Source organism: Bombus impatiens, unplaced genomic scaffold (genome assembly GCF_000188095.3).
Source record: "Bombus impatiens unplaced genomic scaffold, BIMP_2.2 scf_0967, whole genome shotgun sequence".
NCBI classification, from domain to species: domain Eukaryota; kingdom Metazoa; phylum Arthropoda; class Insecta; order Hymenoptera; family Apidae; genus Bombus; species Bombus impatiens.
Genome location: NT_177386.1, coordinates 367444 through 386969, shown reverse-complemented (window position 1 = coordinate 386969; position 19526 = coordinate 367444). Strand labels below are relative to the sequence as shown.

At 32.7% G+C, this 19526-nt stretch overlaps 3 protein-coding genes across 4 annotated transcripts; 2 read left to right on the top strand and 1 right to left on the bottom strand.

Moving 5' to 3' along the window:
• Positions 1–2293: 2293 nt before the first annotated feature.
• Positions 2294–4638, top strand: LOC105681463. The gene is made up of 3 exons (XM_012391161.2): positions 2294–2596; positions 3304–3392; positions 4351–4638. The coding sequence occupies exons 1-3, from the start codon at positions 2294–2296 to the stop codon at positions 4394–4396; spliced, it is 438 nt and encodes a 145-aa protein (XP_012246584.2). The 3' UTR covers positions 4397–4638.
• LOC100744587 (acetyl-coenzyme A synthetase) lies at positions 4480–17453 on the top strand. Its single transcript, XM_012391179.3, has 11 exons — positions 4480–4874; positions 6836–7051; positions 11129–11324; positions 12381–12612; positions 12801–12972; positions 13445–13637; positions 13726–13881; positions 13987–14154; positions 14231–14420; positions 16538–16783; positions 16862–17453. Exons 1-11 carry the CDS (start codon positions 4786–4788, stop codon positions 17056–17058), a joined length of 2055 nt encoding a protein of 684 aa, XP_012246602.1. The 5' UTR covers positions 4480–4785; the 3' UTR covers positions 17059–17453.
• LOC100744708 (enolase-like) lies at positions 13957–16298 on the bottom strand. Of its 2 annotated transcripts, none has more exons than XM_003493111.4 (4): positions 15783–16177; positions 15456–15580; positions 15151–15399; positions 13957–15024 (listed from the first exon to the last, which is right to left on the bottom strand). In XM_003493111.4, exons 1-4 carry the CDS (start codon positions 16175–16177, stop codon positions 14480–14482), a joined length of 1314 nt encoding a protein of 437 aa, XP_003493159.1. In that variant the 3' UTR covers positions 13957–14479. The 2 variants fall into 2 exon arrangements, with proteins under 2 accessions (XP_003493159.1, XP_012246604.1); XM_012391181.3 differs by having other exon boundaries at positions 14003–15024; positions 15151–15357; positions 15783–16298.
• Positions 17454–19526: the final 2073 nt, after the last annotated feature.

Sequence of the window (19526 nt, the reverse complement as noted above, 5' to 3'; positions counted from 1 at the left end):
AGATATGAGAATTAAACATTGAAATGTTATTTCCTGCGATTTATTATTCTTTTTTAGGGATATTATAGAGATATTATTCTTTTTCATATTATGATGTAAAATATTAATCAATATCTTGCTTACAATCTAAATTTAAGTTTAAGCACACATGTAGTATATACAATAGTATATACAATAATATATCCAATAATATATATAATTAATAAGTACATGTGTAATATTATATTAATTAAAGAAAATGGGAGGAAAGAAGAAACAGAAGAAGAAAAGGAAGTCAACATATATTTTATTTTATAAATATATTATCGTACACACTCGTTAGTTTATATCGTTCGATAAAATGTTGTTTATGAAATTATTTTACTTCTTATGTTTTATCCGTTTTATCTTTGTTATCTATGTTCCTCCTGTTTTATTCTTCGCCAAGATGCAGCAGTTATTTATTCGTCGTTGTCACTTCCATGTATATGGATTTTTGTACAGGTATCGTTGATGAGAATTGTCAATATTTGTTTTATGAACTCGCAATAATACGTAAGATAAATTTACATGTACATTTTAAAGCTACAAATGCAACGACCCATAATTGAGTATCTCCGGGATAGTGTGTACTTGACAAGTCGATGAAATCAGATAACGTAATTCGCATCCATTAATTGCCACTGTAATGAAAGAATACGAAAAAAATGAAATTGTTGCCGGACCTCGTATTGTTTTACATATTGTATGAGTACAAAATGGGACAATGAACACCACTTAGCATTGTCCTTCTATTCCTTGGCCAGATGGTGGCATTATCGAATAGATGCGATTAAGAGTCAACGTGGAAATAATACTAATTTAACACTTGGAAGCTAGTTAAATCTTTTTTGTAATACGCTTTTTTACCTTACTTCTACATTTTATAATAATCAAATTTTTTACAAATATTTTAACTTATTGATTGGTCCTTTCTTTTTATAAAGTAAATCTTCTAAAGTCTGTTATCAGATTGAGATTATGTTTAATATTCTAAGGCTTAAAAAATACAAAGATATTTAGAAATAAAACAAAAATTTTGGCCTAGAAGAAAACTAAATATTCCTTAGTGCAGATTCCTTACTGTGTTACTATGTTTCATAAATTCATATTAAGGAAACGTATGCGTCTTAATTAAAATATTTCATTCACGATAAGATATTATATCATGAAAATGTTGTAGTTATATAATACAAATGAGACAAACAATATTAAACATAAATTTTATAATAAGGCAGAGAACGCGAACGTGTATTAATAATTTTATGTGTTCGTAAAATTACATAAAAACAAGATAAAAGATATTAAACATAAATATTTCATAATTATGTACAGAACGCAAGTAAGTATTAATAGTGTCGTGTGGCCAATTTTGTACCATATTTCACCCTGATTAAGTATAGTTCTTCTCTATAATCCTTATCATCAAAAATAGCTTGGAAAGATAAATCTAATTCTTGCCATTAAGTCTGTATGGTTAAACATGTTAATGATTAATATAATAATAAATCAATCGTTGTCTGTACATTTTTGAAATATCATTTCCTTTCAGATATTCACACATCTGTCAGAATGTTATTCGTTTGACATTATTTCACACAATGCAATTCAATAATACAAAGAAATTTTTGTGTCAAATATTTGAACATCAAATTATTAATTTCTTTCTGCGAAAATAATTACATAGTGTTGAAAACTCTACATCTGGTCTTTTTATTTTTTTCAAGCACCGAAGCCATCGACAGCGCGTAGACAAAAGACTGCGACGAAGTCAGACCATAAACAGTAGACAGGCGACGTTGGCTTCCGGGGTTTTCAGTTACTGGGTAACACAGCTAGCGTGCGGATCTACACCAGCTCAAATTGTATTTTTACTTATAATTACACCTCTATTTAAATATATTTTCTGCCTTACAATTTATCCACGAGTTTCCTCTGTTTACACATCGAATAACCTCAACACATAGGAAGTTGCCAAAGAAAGTTCGTCAAGTTTATAATTAACTTCTTATCCAAACTGACAGGAGCGGTGGCCAGAATTTTTGAGAAAACTCCGAATGAGCCGGTAGAGACGTGGGGCCGCTTTATGTAGAATTTAATTAATGAACTGAAAATGGAAAATTTTATTCCCGATCCAACCCTGCAAATTACGTTCGTTATATCTTTATACTGTACAAATATTTTGATAAATACGTGATATTATTACAACACGTATAATAATAATAATGAAAACAATGATAAAAATATTGTAAACATATAAACAAAATTAATATTAATGATGAAACGAAACGTATATTCCACGTGTAAAATTATCAAGCAAGAGAAACTTTTTATTACGATTACGATCGAACCTTGGATCGAGTCCTTGCCATGTTTTATTGACTACCAACCGTTCAATAATGATCGAGTCCTTGTCAGATTCAAGATCGATATCGTTCACCGTTACGTGCACGACAAAGCAATAAAAATTCCAACTACATATCCTGTAAGAGTATGTAAATTGATCCTACTTCGACTCTTATATCATTGTTTTATAATCGTCGTATCAGTGGTTTTGAAGTGTTTGATCAAGAATACGGTATGTGATCAAATCCGCATTTTGCATTATCGATAGTGAGAAATCATAGAAACGGTCGGTAAAAGGTTAGAGGAAGCAAGAATACACATATGAATATATGAATATGTACGTGAGAACATTTGTTATACATATCAGTTTATTGATAGTCCAATTTCTTCGTAATTGACTAATAATGCTGGAAATATTGTGATTGCGAAGATCGATATGAAGAGCATTAATAGTTTAAAGAAAAACATATTTCAATTCGTTATTAGATTTGTAACTATCTTTTCATCTTATTACTATGGTTATAATTTTTAGTATATCAACGATAGTTTCGATATTAATTACTTAATTCATATGACTTAATAAAAGTCATTCATCAAAAATAAAAATGTATAAACGAACAATCCATTAACGAGATATGCAATTGCTAGTGAAAAATTATGTTAAGCTACTTAAAAAATTGTTTTTATGTCTGTATTGAAATAATATTTTTCATGAGTTTGGAACAGTTTACGTACGTACTTTATTTACGCGTTTTCAAATGAGAATGAAGTAATTAAAGGCGTCAGTAAGATGGGCGTAAAGCAACAGGAAGTAGACGATAATATCGTATCGACAATATTATCCTTAGAAATTTGTATAACAATGTATTAGGGAATACCATACAACTACGTGTAATCAATAAAAATACATTTTTATTTTCTTTGTTTTGAAAATTTCAGAAAAAGGTTATGTACATTCACGCTATATCGAATGCATGGTCACGTGATCAATATGGATGCATTCAAATCGAAATACCGCCGATCGCACGGTACAGTAGGTAACTTCTAATCTTGCTGGCAATTTAATTTGCTAAGTCTAATCTTTCTAATCTTTTGTCGTAGTAATAATATTTTTTAATAATTTTATTTGATACTTAGCAGACATTGTACATGGTTGTGAAATTACGAAGCGATAAAAGTATCAAATATATTTATTATACCAGAATATTTTTTCTGGGAATTAGTGTAAAATTTATTTAAAAACAGTTTCGTAATTTATATATTTATATGTATAATAAATAAGTAACATGATACAATTAATGGAAAAAAGGCAATAAGAAGGTTAAGTTTGATCACTTGAGTGTCGGTAAGTTTGGAATTGTCTAACTCCTGCGCATTCGCATTGCGCAACATGCGACCAGGCATTTCAAGTCAATTGGTAAACTACATTTCAAAGTTTACAAACTTATATAATACGTATATTCAACATATTATCCCAAATGTACGTAGTAACATTATATAACTATATTTTAACATGTGCAATATTATTTATCTCGGTCAAGAACCTCGTTCATATCAATTAAGAGACACAACACAAAGACATAAAATACTTATTTTTTACTGATGATACACACAGTGTATTTGTTATATCTATTAAAAGAACTTTGTTTTGCAAAAAATGGGCTTAGTGTGCAACACGTTGCAATACATGTTATAATTCTATACTTAAACATGATGTCTGAATCTTCTTATATTATGATAGAATGGGTTTGATATTATCAGTGAAACTTTACAAATTATTACTATTGATAAAGTTTCTATAACGCGTCAATCAGGTTTGGTAATAAAACAAATCAAATTCTATGAATAATGAATTATTTGATTATCTATTCCACGTAAAATTATAATATTGTAAGAAACAAAGTTTGTAACAAACAATTTGTAACTTGACAAATTATTGTGCAAGAGATTCCAGGAAGTATTATATGATTCTGTATCTTTTTATAGCCAAAATATCAAATGGTTGAGCGGAAAGTCCACCGTGGGTCACTAGCGACACGGCAGGAGATACGTCCCTGACAGCGCCTTCCCTCTCAACACTGACGCCAACATTGGTCGACGGTATTGCCAGATTGCAAATCTAGCCCAGTCGCGGTTTATCAGCCGAGCTGTAACGAAAAAGAGAGCGGAGGTGCATGCTTCCAAGTAACTGCAGTGCCTCCTCCGTTCACCTTAAATTTAATCGTGGTATCCGTCCTTTATCCTTTGCAACGTATTCATTTCAAACAAAAAAAAGTACAAAACGAGTTGTATAAAATTACGCATTCAAGTGTCGTCGTTGGATTTCCACTCTACACTTTATCGATTAACTACTCGAGCCCCCTAAGCCAAAGGATCGTGGAATTGAAAAGGGTTAAAACTTGAAACACTGGAACCAGGAAGATGGCGGACAGATTGTACTACCCCAATCCTGAAATCGCGAAAAATGCGCACTGCAGCAGCATGGAACAATACAGAAATATGCATGAAAAGTAAGTGTTTTCTATTTGAAATAAGAGACGTCTTGTCCAGCTTAGTCGGTACAAGAGGGATGATGACAGATGGCACGGTGTAGTCTTTGACATCTCGCCGATGATGTTTTTCATTCCCTTTCTGTTAACTTCTTTTCGCGCTTTTACTTTTTCAATAGTAGTTTCTGTAATTACAAATCGGGATCTGTTCTTAAGTTTTAGTGGCACTCCTGTGAAGAGTGTTATTTCTAGGTGGAACGTTGAGGCTGTTGCGAATCAATAATGTTGACCAAGGGACAGCTCGGTCGAAAGTTCCTAATTTTATCTACCATTTATGAATGAAAATATGAAATTTAAGAGTCTGTTGGCGAAAATATTTGTAATTCCAACTGAATAGTATCATTTTTTTCGAATAATCGATTTAATGGTTTCGTTTTAATTATAAATCACTGACAACTTGTTCGATGAAGTTAATCTCGCATTTATTCGTAGGTAATGGAAGATTTGTTTTACGGTCTATGCAATTAGGTGCAGCGGTGTTAGAATTAGTAGGGGACAATGAAAGAGGATGAATACTGATAGATGGTAACGTGTGTGTATTAATCGTAAATAAAGTGTCAACGTATTTATTAAGTGCACCCTGTGTATATGCTGGAGCTATTATTTGAGAAAAATTGATTTTGAAGCATGATTTGTACTGACATCTTCCAGGAACCATACAGATTATATAATTACCAATAAGTATCTGAATATAATAATACCAACTGTTCTGAATAATTGAATCGAATTTTCTAATGTTGACTGTTTAAGATGCTAGTAATAAAAATGCCAATGAGTGAAAATATTAATAAGTTTTACATTTTCGTTTATTTGTTTAAATTAAAATATATAGGGCTGCTTAATTTTTTAGCTATAATTGTTAAATGTACCTTAAAGAATGAAGGCAGTATTAAAAATGTTTTAAAGAAAAACCTGTACAAAGTTTGAAAGAAAATTTGGACATTTAGATATTGCAGATATTTTACGTAGTGATACACGGTAGTTGTGTATTATGGAAATAGAACAATGATATCGATCCGTCTAGCGTCTTTCTATAAGAAACAATTTCTACCCATCTTGAGGATTTGTGTCTTCAATGACCTCGAAAAAACTTACAACTTAGATGAATCTTATGTCTGTACACAAATGAAGTGTTTTTTTATTCCAAATCGTACTTAATTACATCTTCATAAAAAAGGGCTGTCACATTCATCTATAACTAATTCAGTAATAATTAAATCTCTAATATCTTTTAACTTAATAAACATGAAATATTTTCTTATCTTTGTCCTTCAAATTTTCTATAAACTGTAAAAGCCTACTGAATGAATGATTCTTTCATAGAGTATTATCGCTATATCAATCATCCTTTCAATAACATTTCATTTTGATAGGACGTAAAGAAATTCGCTTTTTAACTTCCCTATAAAACCTATCTAAATTTAAATCTCAATTAAATTCTAATTAATCATTGTATCGCATCTGCGTTACCTATGACTTACTGTAACACCACAAAAACGACAGTGCAGTAAAGCTTACTATTATCATCATTAACTAATTGTTTAATATTTTTGAAATCATTCTTTAATCTCGTTTTCTCACTTCTCCATCTCTTATTTTATTTTAGTCTTATCACGATCTTTCATTCTTCAGTCTTACAATCATTTAAAATGTATTAAAAATTTCAAAACTGATGTTTTCTAATCCTTTCGTTTCTTTCGTTGTTTAAATCACAATCGCACTTAATCAGACTCTTTGTTACACATTTTATTATTGTACCAATATCAATCATTTCTTGATTATCAATATATTACAAGAATTATAACGATAAACCATGTGGAATATAACGCAACCGATCTATGAAACAAGCTCGTTTTTGACATACCTTTAACCGTATTAAAAGAAATTCTTTCAAGATTGCTCATGGTCTTTTGCGTTTCTAGGTCTGTGAAGAATCCGACAGAATTCTGGAGCGAAATTGCAAAACAGTTTTATTGGGAAACTCCGGCAGTGGATGATAAATTCTTTTCATATAATTTCGACTTGAGCAAGGGAGATATTTTCATAAAATGGATGGAGGGTGCGTCAACGAACATCAGCTTCAACCTATTGGACAAAAATGTGAAGAGTGGAAACGGCGACAAGATTGCGTTTTATTGGTAAGGCGTCTCGTTTCTTTTTGTTATTCGTTTATCGGTCAATACATTCATAGGAATTTTAATTGTTATGAAATCTGCAGTACATTCGATTGATTCGTGTAACTGATGCGCCTGAAAAAAGGAATACACGATATGTTTGTCTGAGAATAAGGAGTGATAAGAGTAATTCATATGTGTACTCTTTTCTGTTTTTATTTTTTTTTTTTTTTTATTAAATAGTATCGTCAATATCCACGTACGTTACATTGTATAGATACACATATTTTATTGATAATTTTATAAGTGTGTATGAAACTCTTAAGCAATTAATATTTCATAGGATCTTTATTTGTTCGGTTAAGAAAATATATATGTAATAAAACGAATGGCTTTCTATATCCATATCGCAGATGTTCAATATATCATCAAAAACGCGTTAAAAAGCAGTCGAAGACACCTTTGTTCGAAGATTAACATATACACAACCAAAGGGATTATCTCAATTTATTAACAGAGGCGTTGACTTACTATTAGCACGAATTTCATTAATACTTAATTTTGTTTCACATTTTTATTTTGCAATACATTATATGTAATATTGTAATCGATTTCAAAAGAAATCTCACTGTTCGTATATCGTCGCTTAATGATATTCGTGGATTAGCAAAAAGATTTCTTTACCAATCTTTTATTTGTCTTACGCCATACTTGAACATTTTACCTTGAAATGTCTGTTTTTCAAAATCATTGTAAAAATTCTTTCTTTCAAATTCTAATTTTTTAACTACTGTATGTAAAATATCCTACTTTCTTACTTTTCGTTCACGAGAAATCTCTATGAATATTCAACGAGAACACCATGTACTTAACTACACAAATGTTTTAACGAGCGTAGAAATTCCACAAACAAAAAATTCATGGGCGTATTTCGTTTTTTATATGAACTTGAAACGAACCTCTCGCGAGTATCACAAAAATCTAAAAGAATCTGCCGTTACAGGAGCAGCGTTCTGGCGTAGTAGCTTCTGTGCTTATTATTGAAAGACCATAAAACATTATGCGTGTACGCTTTTACGTTCACCAGGGACTTTCATTCGACACGTAGCGCAACTTGGTATCTCTCTGAACTAAATAGCTTAAATACAATTATTCAAAGCGTCCGTTTGAACGGTGCTGCTTTCAGTGGTTCATTGCTATGCAAAATATACCGTCGTTTGTACACGCAAGTCATTCAAGTGTTGCATAAGTGATACAATTTCTTTATTTTCATTGTAGTACCTACTATTCGTCGTGTTTGGACGCGATTTGGAAAGTGTCGGGTGACATTACTGACTGACCCAAGCATTTCCACAACGTACTTCTCTCTAATTCTTTTTCCAAATATTCTTTTGATATTTTATCTTAGAAAAGAGGAATATCGTCTATTCTTACAGAAGCAGTACATTGTAAACTAGATCTAGATAAAAATTGTTTGATTTCTGAAAAATATTTCTATTTTGAACTTGATATTAATTTGGTTTTATTCATGATAAGGCAGTTATAATTGAAAAAGGTATTTATATTGGTTAATTTATTTATTGTCTAAAATTAATCAATTTAGGATATTTTAGTCTTTTCTTATCATAAATTTAACATTAAAATTACGTTATCGTATACTGTATATCTATCTTGTTAGAGTTATTAAAAGTTCTAACATGATCTAATATAAACTTTAACACAAAAATGTATTACCAATAGAGATTAATAATTTATATATCATAAAATTAATACTTCGTACAAAGTGTATATTGCCTTTGAATATATTACTTTGACTAAGACCTCCAAAACGAAAGTTATGTAAAAAAAAATTTTGTTATTCGTTCTTGTTTTATTTTTATGAATGTCGTATTAGTATATTTTTTAATTTTCGTTTGTATATACAGTTATTTTAATTTTATATTACTAGAAGAAATGTTCAGCAATTGCTATACCAGACTATACCAGGCGTCGAATATCGAATACTTTTCAACGGGTCGCGATTTTCTACTTTTCTATCGCTATCATTTCAGATAGTGAGCGGCAGTAGAAAAGTTGGTGGAGAAATCCTATGCTCATACAATCGATCAGTGAGTCAAACACTTGTTCTCTCTATCCTATCGTTTGTGCTTGTCGTACGATGCTCTGCTATTCGTTCAAAATTTGGCACACTACCAGTTACGATATCCTGATTGGTCGTGTGCACGTGGTACGATCACGTTAGCTCACGTGACTGGATAATATGCCTGTCTTATGTGTTTCTCAAAACGTGGCAGCTGCAAAAATCAAAGTTTGCGCGCGTAGTATGGTTATTTACGAATATAATTCGAATAGAGTTACATAACGCAAAGAAGGAATTATAAAATTCTTTATAATTCTTGATTAATAGCTGTGTTTACATCATTTAGTAAATGAACGAAAGAAGGCAATTACGAACATTATATAAATTATGGAACGTATAATTTAATTGATTATACAAAAGCAAAGTATTTCCATTACTTATCGTGATTATTGAAATTTTTATTTCTACAAGGCTTGTAGGTATTACGTATTTCCCATTGGACATTTAATTTTGGGATATTTCTTTTTTAGACTGCAGATATTATTCGTACTATTAAGTACCTCAGTAGTTACACTAACTGGCATTAGTAATTCTGAAAGTAACTGTTAATTAGAAATTTAAATCCAGAAAAGGTATACGTGTGAAAGCATGTATGGAATTAAAACACCGTTAAAAAATTACCATGAATGTAGGAAATGTTGTTTTTTTGAATGTGATATGTACAAAACAAAGTCTAAACTGTTCAAAGAAGAACGTTAATCGAGCATGTTATCAGGCCAGTCAGTAAGAGAATAGCGATTACGATTTTTATACAACTATTACAATTTTCACGTGATCGTATTGATATTTAATATGTGGCATTGGTTAATCTCTTTTTTTTTGATAGGCATGGGTATAGATGTGATTCTTATCATTGAACCGTATTATAGCGAATCTTAGCTTTGACAAACAAGCAGTCAGGTATTACATAAAAACCTGATAAAATTGTTGAATTTTACGTGAAATCACAAATTTGTATATGTTGTTTTAAATGCAAAGTACTGTTTCATGGTAACTAATTGGATGGAATTATATTGTTGTCTTCGTAAACAAGCACTAGTTTAAAAAGAAAATTATTTCCGTCTGAAAACGAGACTTTGAATGGCTTTAATGTCTATTTATTCAGAGAGAAAGAGAGAGAGAGAGAGAGAGAAGTTTTGTTTCTAAAATATAGTAATTAAAGCACATTTTTTATAGCACATTTAAAATCCAGTTATATGTATTGTAAGTTATATGTAAAATCCAGTATTATCATTCTTGTAATCAAGTGTTAAGTGGAGCATCTGAGAACGATGTTTAAATTATGAAAAAAGATTTTGAATGGCCTTAAAATGTATTTATTCAAAAAGAAACTCGTTATCGTCACGTAAGGTGCATAGATAAATTCATAAGGTCGTAGTTGCTAAATCTACCGGGTATGATCAAAATTGGACTTAATCATAAATATCGGGGCAAAGTACATACGAAAATACTCTAACACGTGGAATATTTGAGAAGCATAAAACTTGAACTTTAAACTTCTTTAACACGCGTGTGTGAACTGAGAGTTAAACTGACTATTTTTGGACTATTGTTACTTGATAGATGAGGTACTACTGATTATATTGTTACTTAATAGATGAGGAGATACTAATTTTTTATAATTTATATAATAAGTTTGATCACTTATGATAAATACAAAAATAGAGGATTCTTATTGAAAAATAGTTTTTTAGACTTAATGTTATAAAAATGTATACAATGAAATAACGAAATAAGAAAAGGTCTTAAGAAGTTAAACGCAGCTGAATTTATTCCATTATGCGTATTCCTAAGGCATAGATCAATTAGTGGGTAATTGGTTCATTGACACTTGTGTTCCCAATCTTTCATAGACAAGTATATTTCGTCATGAGGATTACTTAGAAGCATTCAATTCGGTTCAAAAGTAACAATGAATGACGTTTATCAGGAATTAATCGAGTGATGTATTCATATTTTAGGGAGGGCAACGACCCGGACGATTATTCACGTCTGACGTACAGAAAACTATTGGAGGAAGTATGCAGGTTTGCAAATGTCTTAAAATCCAAAGGAGTGACGAAGGGAGATCGTGTTGCGATTTACATGCCTATGATCCTGGAACTGCCTATTGCCATGCTCGCGTGTACCAGAATCGGCGCTGTTCACAGCGTAGTGGTAAAGAATTTTTCTGTTAATCCCAGAGAAACCATGAGATTTCAAATCGTAGCTTAATAGAACCTGAGACTATCTCATTTTACATAATGCGATTTCCTGTTGACATACAACGTACAAAGCTCGTTATTAACTATTTGATTTGTAAATTCGTATCGCTTTGTATCAGCATTGACGTATTATTGCTATTCAGAAAGATAAAAATGGATAAAAAAAAGATAAAAAAAATGTAGATTACTCCAGTTATAAATATTACGTATACGTACATATTTTGGACAGGATAAAGTAAATATTTAAAAGATTAAATTAAGAATTTTTCTGATATTTGTTCATTTTTTCGTTTAATTTCCGGACAGAATTTTTTTCTCTAACTATAATAATGTCATATAATTTCTTTTTATTACGTAAGAGATGTGTGTAAAAATTACATCAACATCGAACAGGCAATGCTAACAATAATCTACTTTACCTTTCCATTTAAGTTCGAGATAATTAACAGGCGTATCATAATATCACACGTAACGTCATACCATCGACATATAAGACAAAAAACAAGACGAAAAGAAAAATTGCAGTGCAATAATTACTTTCGCTCAACGGATAATATCAATATTTTTTATGGTAAAAATATACACTTTGTTTACGTGTAGTTATATTTATTAGACATATTTGTTGAAGTTACGACGAAGGAAAACTGAGATCAATAAAGCTAAAAGGCCCACAGATTAAAAATGTCATACATAATACCTTAGTGAATAAGAGTACCAGATCACTTCTATCTTTTAGTGTATAATACATGTTCAGTTATAAAATTTAAAACGTTAAATAAATATAAACGTTGTATTTAAACCATAAAATAATATATGGGCTATTTTATTCTTATAGTAGAACTTGTTTTAAGTCTTGATAAATCTCTATAAATATAAAAAATATTAATGTCGTTGGTATGATAGAAGAAACATGTAACTTTTAATTAATTAAAGTCCAAACTAAATGTCTTTAATATCTCATAATATCGCCATAAAAATGGAAAATGCTATAAAACGACTGTTCAATTAGTTTGGAGGGTACTCATCGGATGCGCTGGCGGAGCGTATCATGGATTCAAAAGCGAAAATTCTGATTACGACTGACGGTGTGTGGAGGGGCGAGAAGCTTATATCTTTGAAGACGATCTGTGACGATGCTTTGAAGAAAGTTAAAAAGTATACCCACGTGGTTGAGTGTTGTATAGTAGTTGCACATTTGAGAAGACTGAATAATCCACACGGTGCCAAGCTACATTCAACAGGTATAGTGGAATAAAGACTTTCAGTTAATAATAATCGTAGAATTAACGTGGATAGCAAAAATCGGGACACAAATGTACCTAACAGATACAAAACAAAAGATGAAAATATAACTAGAAAAGGAAAAGAGATAAAACAGAGATTACTTTTTTATTAATCTAAGACTTAACTTTTTGAATTCGTATTGAAGAAAAAACGAATGGAGTGAACGGTACGAGCGATGGAAATGATTCTAACATCCCACAAATTCCATGGGACGATAACCGCGATTGTTGGTGGCACGATGAAGTGGAAGATGCTGAAAACAAGTGTTATCCAGTTTGGATGAATGCGGAAGATCCACTTTTTATTTTATACACAAGGTATATTTCCCAACAAAATAGTGTATGAATAATATAATATAGGAATTGTTTATTTATCCTATGTAATAAGTTTATCGATCGATAGATCTATTTACAATGGATTAGATAAGAAACGATGATTACATAACGTGAACTAAATACAGTAATGTGCTAGAACTACATAGTTGATTCACAACTCACAACTAATAGTTTACAACTCGTAAGAACTCGGCAACTCAACTCTCGACTCTCAACTCATGACTACTCGGTTCCTCACGCCTCAACTCTCAACTCACGACTACTCAACTCGACTCCTCCGCACTCGACTCCCCGATAAAAACTGCCAGGCTCTTTCTAACGGCACTTAGCTCTTCCCGCAATATTGTTTATGATTCACCAGATATTTCTTAGGCCATTTGTCCACGATACTACAATAATATATAACAATTTCTTTCTTATCTTAAATAACTCTGAAATATTTCTTCCTGCACAGTGGTTCCACGGGGAAACCAAAAGGCGTTCTACATACGACGGCCGGATACTTGATCTATGCAGCCACGACGTTTAAGTATGTGTTTGATTATCACCCTGGTGACGTGTACTGGTGTACAGCTGACGTTGGTTGGATCACTGGTCATACTTACGTCGTGTATGGTCCGTTAGCAAATGGAGCTACTTCTATTATTGTGAGTCTGGAGATATTTTATTTTTTCTTTGATTCAAAATGCCTACTATGTAATAATAAGTTTGTCTTGATAAATGTATAATCTACAGTTTGAAGGGACACCGTTTTATCCAGGAAATGATCGATACTGGGCAGTCATCGATAAATATAAAGTCACGCAATTTTATACTGCGCCAACAGCAATTAGATCGCTAATGAAGTTTGGAGATGATTTGGTAAAGAAACATAATTTGTCTACTTTAAAGGTAAGTCAAAGTAGGAAAAGAAGACACTGAGATATCTATAGGAATATATACAATATAGTTTTTACACTAAGAAGATTGAAATTGTAAAATAATTTATTGTTTCAGGTTTTGGGTTCGGTTGGAGAGCCAATTAATTCTGAAGCATGGCTGTGGTTTTATAATTTTGTGGGTCATGGAAAATGCAGTATATCAGACACGTTTTGGCAAACGGAAACTGGTGGCCACGTGATCACTCCTCTTCCTGGTGCTACTCCAATGAAACCAGGTTCTGCAGTAAGTTGTTATTTTGTACTTCTTATTATTCGTCAAACCAGTGAAATATGTAATTGATATATTTGATACTTTGTAGACGTTCCCATTCTTTGGCGTTTTGCCAGAAATTCTGGACGAAGACGGACGATTAATCGAAGGCGAAGGCGAGGGATATCTAGTTTTTCGCCAACCTTGGCCAGGAATGATGAGGTCTCTCCATGGAAATCATCAACGTTTCCAAAGCACATATTTCGATAAATTTCATGGATATTATTGCACGGGAGATGGTAAGCTTAACAGTTTTAACTTTACAATGGTAGAAAGATTTTTGGAACGTAGTGAAGAGTTATTTAGCCAAGGGGTTCCTGTAATTGAGACCAGCGTATCTTGCATCCTTTCCAAGTTCCTCTTCGATTCTTAATATTTGATTGTATTTAGCAGTTCTTTCGCTTCTGCAGGGTGCTCCGGCTTTAAATTGTCCAGCAGAAAGTCCTATAGCCAAATCAGCTACAAAGTTGTCTTCAGTTTCTCCTTCGCAAGCCGTCACGATATAACCCCAGTCACTGATCCTCGCTATTTTTGCGCAGTTGATCGCCTCCGTCACGGTTCCAACCTGTGACATTCTCAGCACCATAGCGTTGGCCATTTGTCTTTCAATCGCTTCCTCGATTCTGTCAATGTTCATCGCAGTTAAATCGTCTGCAACGACTTGGATATCTTGATCAGCTAACGTGAGCCAACCATCCCAGTCGTCGAGATCGAATGGATCTTCGATGGAGACGAGAGATGAGAATTCTGTTAAGTATTCCAAGTACTGATCTTTCAACGCTTCTGACTCCATATAGTCATCAGGATCAGACTCTTCCGTTTTAAATGCTAAATCGTATCCTCCTATCAAAAAAAGATATATTATTATTGTTTTCTAATTATTAAATGTATAGACAAAATTCTGTTGAATATTGTTAAGTCGTAGCTTATCGTATAGCTGAGCTTCTGTAATTATTAATCATTCTTAACCTTCTTTGTAAAAGGCACTGGCTGCCATGTCCAACGCTATCTTAATTCTTCCTTCGTAACCTGCTTCTTTAATAGATTCATCTAACAGCAGTAAAGCTTCCTTATCTTCTTCCAGTTCTAAAGGTGTAAATGCACCGTTGTCGCTAACCGGAAGGGGTAATTGGATTTCTTGAGCAGCCGCGATCTTCCGTTCGAGTACTCTGTACACTTCCATACCCATTTTCATGGCATCAGCGAAACTTTCAGCTCCTGATATGTTTGTAAATTTAAAAATATGCACAAACAAGGCAAGGAAATAAAAATACCTATGGGCAGGATCATAAATTCTTGGCATGGTAACGTGTTATTCGCATGCCTGCCTCCACTGATCATGTTGAAACTAGGAACAGGGATATAAAGTTCTCCATTTTCAGCTAATTCTGCAATATATCTATAAAAGAAAAAATCAAGTGAGAGAGACGCACGTAATTAAATGAATTAACTACAGAATTTTTATATCTCTCCATCTGCTTTGAAATTGATATAGATTGCGTAGTTGATTAAAAATAAACATTTTTTGGCTAATAAAAGCTATACGCTTTGTATCTGTAACGTTAAGCTGTGACTGATTATTTTAATGTTCTACTAATTACCTGTAAACTGGAAGTCCTTTCTTCGCGGCGCCAGCCTTACAGCAGGCAATGGAAACACCAAGAATTGCATTTGCACCTAGTTTCGATTTATTCTCGGTTCCGTCTAGACGGTTTAGCAAGCTATCTATCTCCATTTGTTGGCAAGCTTCCAACCTCGACTTCAATAGTTGCGGTGCGATTATGTTATTAACTACGTCAACAGCTCTGAATACTGAACGTCCATGGTACATAGCTTCGTTTCCATCCCTTAGTTCTTGCGCTTGATTAGGGTTTGGTACCAAAACAGATGGTACGGAAGATCTCAACAATCCAACGTCTGTGATTATGTCCACTTCCAGAGTCGGATCACCTCTGGAGTTGAAAATTTGGCGAGCTTTAACCTTTTGAATAGGCATTCTGTATTTTCTTTGAAATTCGTTTATAAATGATATTTAATTAAATGTCTGTCAGGAGATACGGTCCTGAATCGAAGAGAAATTGGAAAAATGTCAATGTGGTTGATGAAGGTACATAAGTTGCTGCTATTGGGAATTTTTTAACGGAAGTTTTTATAAATTAAACCATGGTTATAGCCATTTTGAAATAAAACAGTCGAAGTCCGACATATGTTTCGTTTCTTAATTGAAACAATATTTTAGTTATATGGCAGACTTGTAATGTGAAACATTTCGTGTTACTTATCTGTGTGGAATGATAATTTTTATTATAAAATATGCACGAGCAAGTTTATATGTACATATTTCTTCTAATTTCAGGTGCTAGACGTGATGCGGATGGTTATTTTTGGATAACTGGTCGTATTGATGATATGTTAAATGTGTCTGGTCATCTTATGTCTACAGCAGAAGTAGAAGGTGTATTGACTGAACATCCTTCTGTAGCTGAATCTGCGGTAGTTAGTAAGCCACATTCTGTCAAAGGACAATGCCTTCATTGTTTCGTTACACCCAACGAGGGTGCCAAATTTGACAAAAAGCTTCAAGATGAGCTTAAAAAGAGAGGTAGTTAAGAATATATAATTTCAACCTATAATTAATTTATCGTTCTTAAACATATTAATCTGAATGTGTTATCAATAGTGCGCGAGCGAATCGGCCCCTTCGCTCAACCAGATGTGATTCAACACGCGCCAGGACTGCCAAAAACACGGTCGGGCAAGATTATGAGACGTATACTTAGAAAAATCGCAGCAGGGGATAGAAACGTCGGTGATATATCAACATTAGCCGATGAAAGCATCGTTGATGTCCTTTTTCAATTGAGACCGCAGGTTTAAACAAATGTCGACGATATAGCGTCATTCAATGGAAACGTAGTAGCTTAGAAATGAATGATAACGACACGCTTCCGATGACCGATAAATAAGTAAGACTTTCGAGTTATTGAATATACTGAAAAGAATAACGCGAGAAGTTAATTTTAGAATGCAGGGGAATATGTAACTTGTCGAAATATAGAGAATAACTTTTGTTAATAGAGAAAGATCAGTCCCTGTAGTCATATTTTAAGAATGAAATTTTTATTTTATACGTCAGAATCCCGTTCGTTAATAATTATTATTCACGTCACTATTTATGAATTATTTTATAGACGTTTATTACGCAATAATTGTTACTGCTTTCAGCCGAATATCGCCGGCGCAGTATCTCTAACAGAAGTGCTTGAAAAAAATATTTCATAAGCTACTTTGCTTCTCTATTATTTAGAAATGAGAAATTTATCGAAACGGTTTTATGATCATCTTAAAATATGATTGTACAATATGAAGGTACTAAAAATGTTATATAACTAAGGAACAAGACAATTATTAAAAATGTTTCAGAATCTTATTCATCTACGATTTATCAGAAATCGATTATAAATATATTAACCGTTGCGCATCGATTGATTTCATACTCGGCAATATTTTATGTGTCGGGTTTACATTAGAATTAGGGTTAGGGGCGTGAAACAAATCTTCATTTGGATTACACATTGTCGTTATGCAATAGAGAAGACTAGTGCAAATACGATTATTACAGAACTTGACAAATAACCGTGGTACTTAGATACTCGGGAAGCTAATGACAATGATCCTAGATTCAATAACGAATCCGCGGTCAACGGGATGATAGATGTACGTGCTCACAAATCTAAGTCGCACTCTTTGTTAATAAAACGCGTAATATTCACTGATCGTAAGGCGTTACTCTATTCGTCGAGAGGATCGCAAGAAGGAATGACTTCCCGTCCCGATGATGCCACAGAGGAAAGCTATGATGGGGTGTGTCTAAGGACACGAGATCATCGGATTCAATTTGGGACAAAGACTGCTTGTCCGTTTGAAGAACCTTAATTAACAAATCCTAAGATTTCTAGCAGGTCCTCAAGCTAGCTGAACTTGTGTTGTATAGGTGCATCGACATCTGGTAATCATTTTGCCCGAAGGAACCGTTGGAATGTTTACTGTCGAGTACCTCTACGGGTATTTCTTTTAATGAAGGCTATATTATTACTCCATACCTTTGTTAGGCGGAGCGTTCGTCCCATTGACCGCGGCTACGTTCGGCGACTGATGGTCGCCACGAGCCCAAGCTTATTGTCACAACTCGCAAATAAGTACAATTGGGTAGAATGACGGCAAATTGTTTAATTACAGCTGTAGACTTTAATTACTATTTTACGGATTTTCCCGAAGATCCAGAGGGAAGGCTCCGGTGTTCTTTCATCTCCGACATATGAATATAAGAGAATATCAAAATTCGAAAGATTTACAACAAATGTTTATCACTGTTGAAAATTTTTATAATGTGCATTCTAATGGTGTGCATATTTAAACGATTTGTCTACATTAAATATGAAAGTATCAAAAAAATTAATTGTAATTACAATATCGTATGTACATTATTGTACATGTATGTATTTGAATGCTAATGCCAGATTATGTTATCGTAGTATAATTTTAGGAACCTGTTACGATATATAAATTCCGACCGTCTTTATTTAAAAATGTAGCTGATCGTAAATTTTTGGATCTCATCAAGTCGTATTTTACTTTCGTTTAACTTGTCCATTAAGTTGTTGAGTCTTAGATGACTTGCGATAAGAAAAACGCTCATGAAAATCCTAACTGAGTCTTGTTAGCGTTATGAAAGATACTTATCAACAACTGAAAGTACGAATGCGGTTACGAAATTACTGCAGTCCACCTCGTATGTAAAGAAACGCTGTAAAAATATTCGCATGCCCATTAGCTATAGCGTAAGATCTTTTGCCCATGATTCTCTATTTTCTTTAGGTATATAAGAATAATAAGTTATCAAAAAACAGAAGGAAGATTATAAAAATACATAGAAAGAAATTATTTAATTTTAGCAAACTATTTGTTTTTTACAATGATTTTCCGTTCCTATAAGGAGGAACAGAAGACGTGAGACCTAAGTATACGCACCATCATTAACGCACTTTGCGAAAGGAAGTTGGCATTTTCGGTAATTTTTTAGAAGGCTGGTTTTATAATTGTTATACTATACGTAAGGTGAGTCAAACGGAACGTTGCCTCGTGTCTCCTAATGGGGGCACGTCACATACATATCATTCCTTGCGGAACAAATTAACTATAGGTGTGATAACGATATATATATTGCAAAGTATATATGTATACTATATGGAATAATTGCAAAAGACAACTATATATGTAAATATATCTATGTTGAAGAACATAATTATTATTGATCTGTTAAGCGAAATTGTTGTACTGATTTA

Coding starts and splice junctions, on each gene's coding strand:
- LOC105681463 (XM_012391161.2), top strand. CDS start 2,294: ATGATGAAACGAAACGTATATTCCACGTGTAAAATTATCAAGCAAGAG. Junction 2,597..3,303: donor AGTGTTTGATCAAGAATACG/GTATGTGATCAA, acceptor TGAAAATTTCAG/AAAAAGGTTATGTACATTCA. Junction 3,393..4,350: donor GAAATACCGCCGATCGCACG/GTACAGTAGGTA, acceptor ATCTTTTTATAG/CCAAAATATCAAATGGTTGA.
- LOC100744587 (XM_012391179.3), top strand. CDS start 4,786: ATGGCGGACAGATTGTACTACCCCAATCCTGAAATCGCGAAAAATGCG. Junction 4,875..6,835: donor TACAGAAATATGCATGAAAA/GTAAGTGTTTTC, acceptor TTGCGTTTCTAG/GTCTGTGAAGAATCCGACAG. Junction 12,613..12,800: donor TGCCAAGCTACATTCAACAG/GTATAGTGGAAT, acceptor TTCGTATTGAAG/AAAAAACGAATGGAGTGAAC.
- LOC100744708 (XM_003493111.4), bottom strand. CDS start 16,177: ATGCCTATTCAAAAGGTTAAAGCTCGCCAAATTTTCAACTCCAGAGGT. Junction 15,400..15,455: donor ATTTATGATCCTGCCCATAG/GTATTTTTATTT, acceptor CAAACATATCAG/GAGCTGAAAGTTTCGCTGAT. Junction 15,025..15,150: donor CAGTGCCTTTTACAAAGAAG/GTTAAGAATGAT, acceptor TTTTTTTGATAG/GAGGATACGATTTAGCATTT.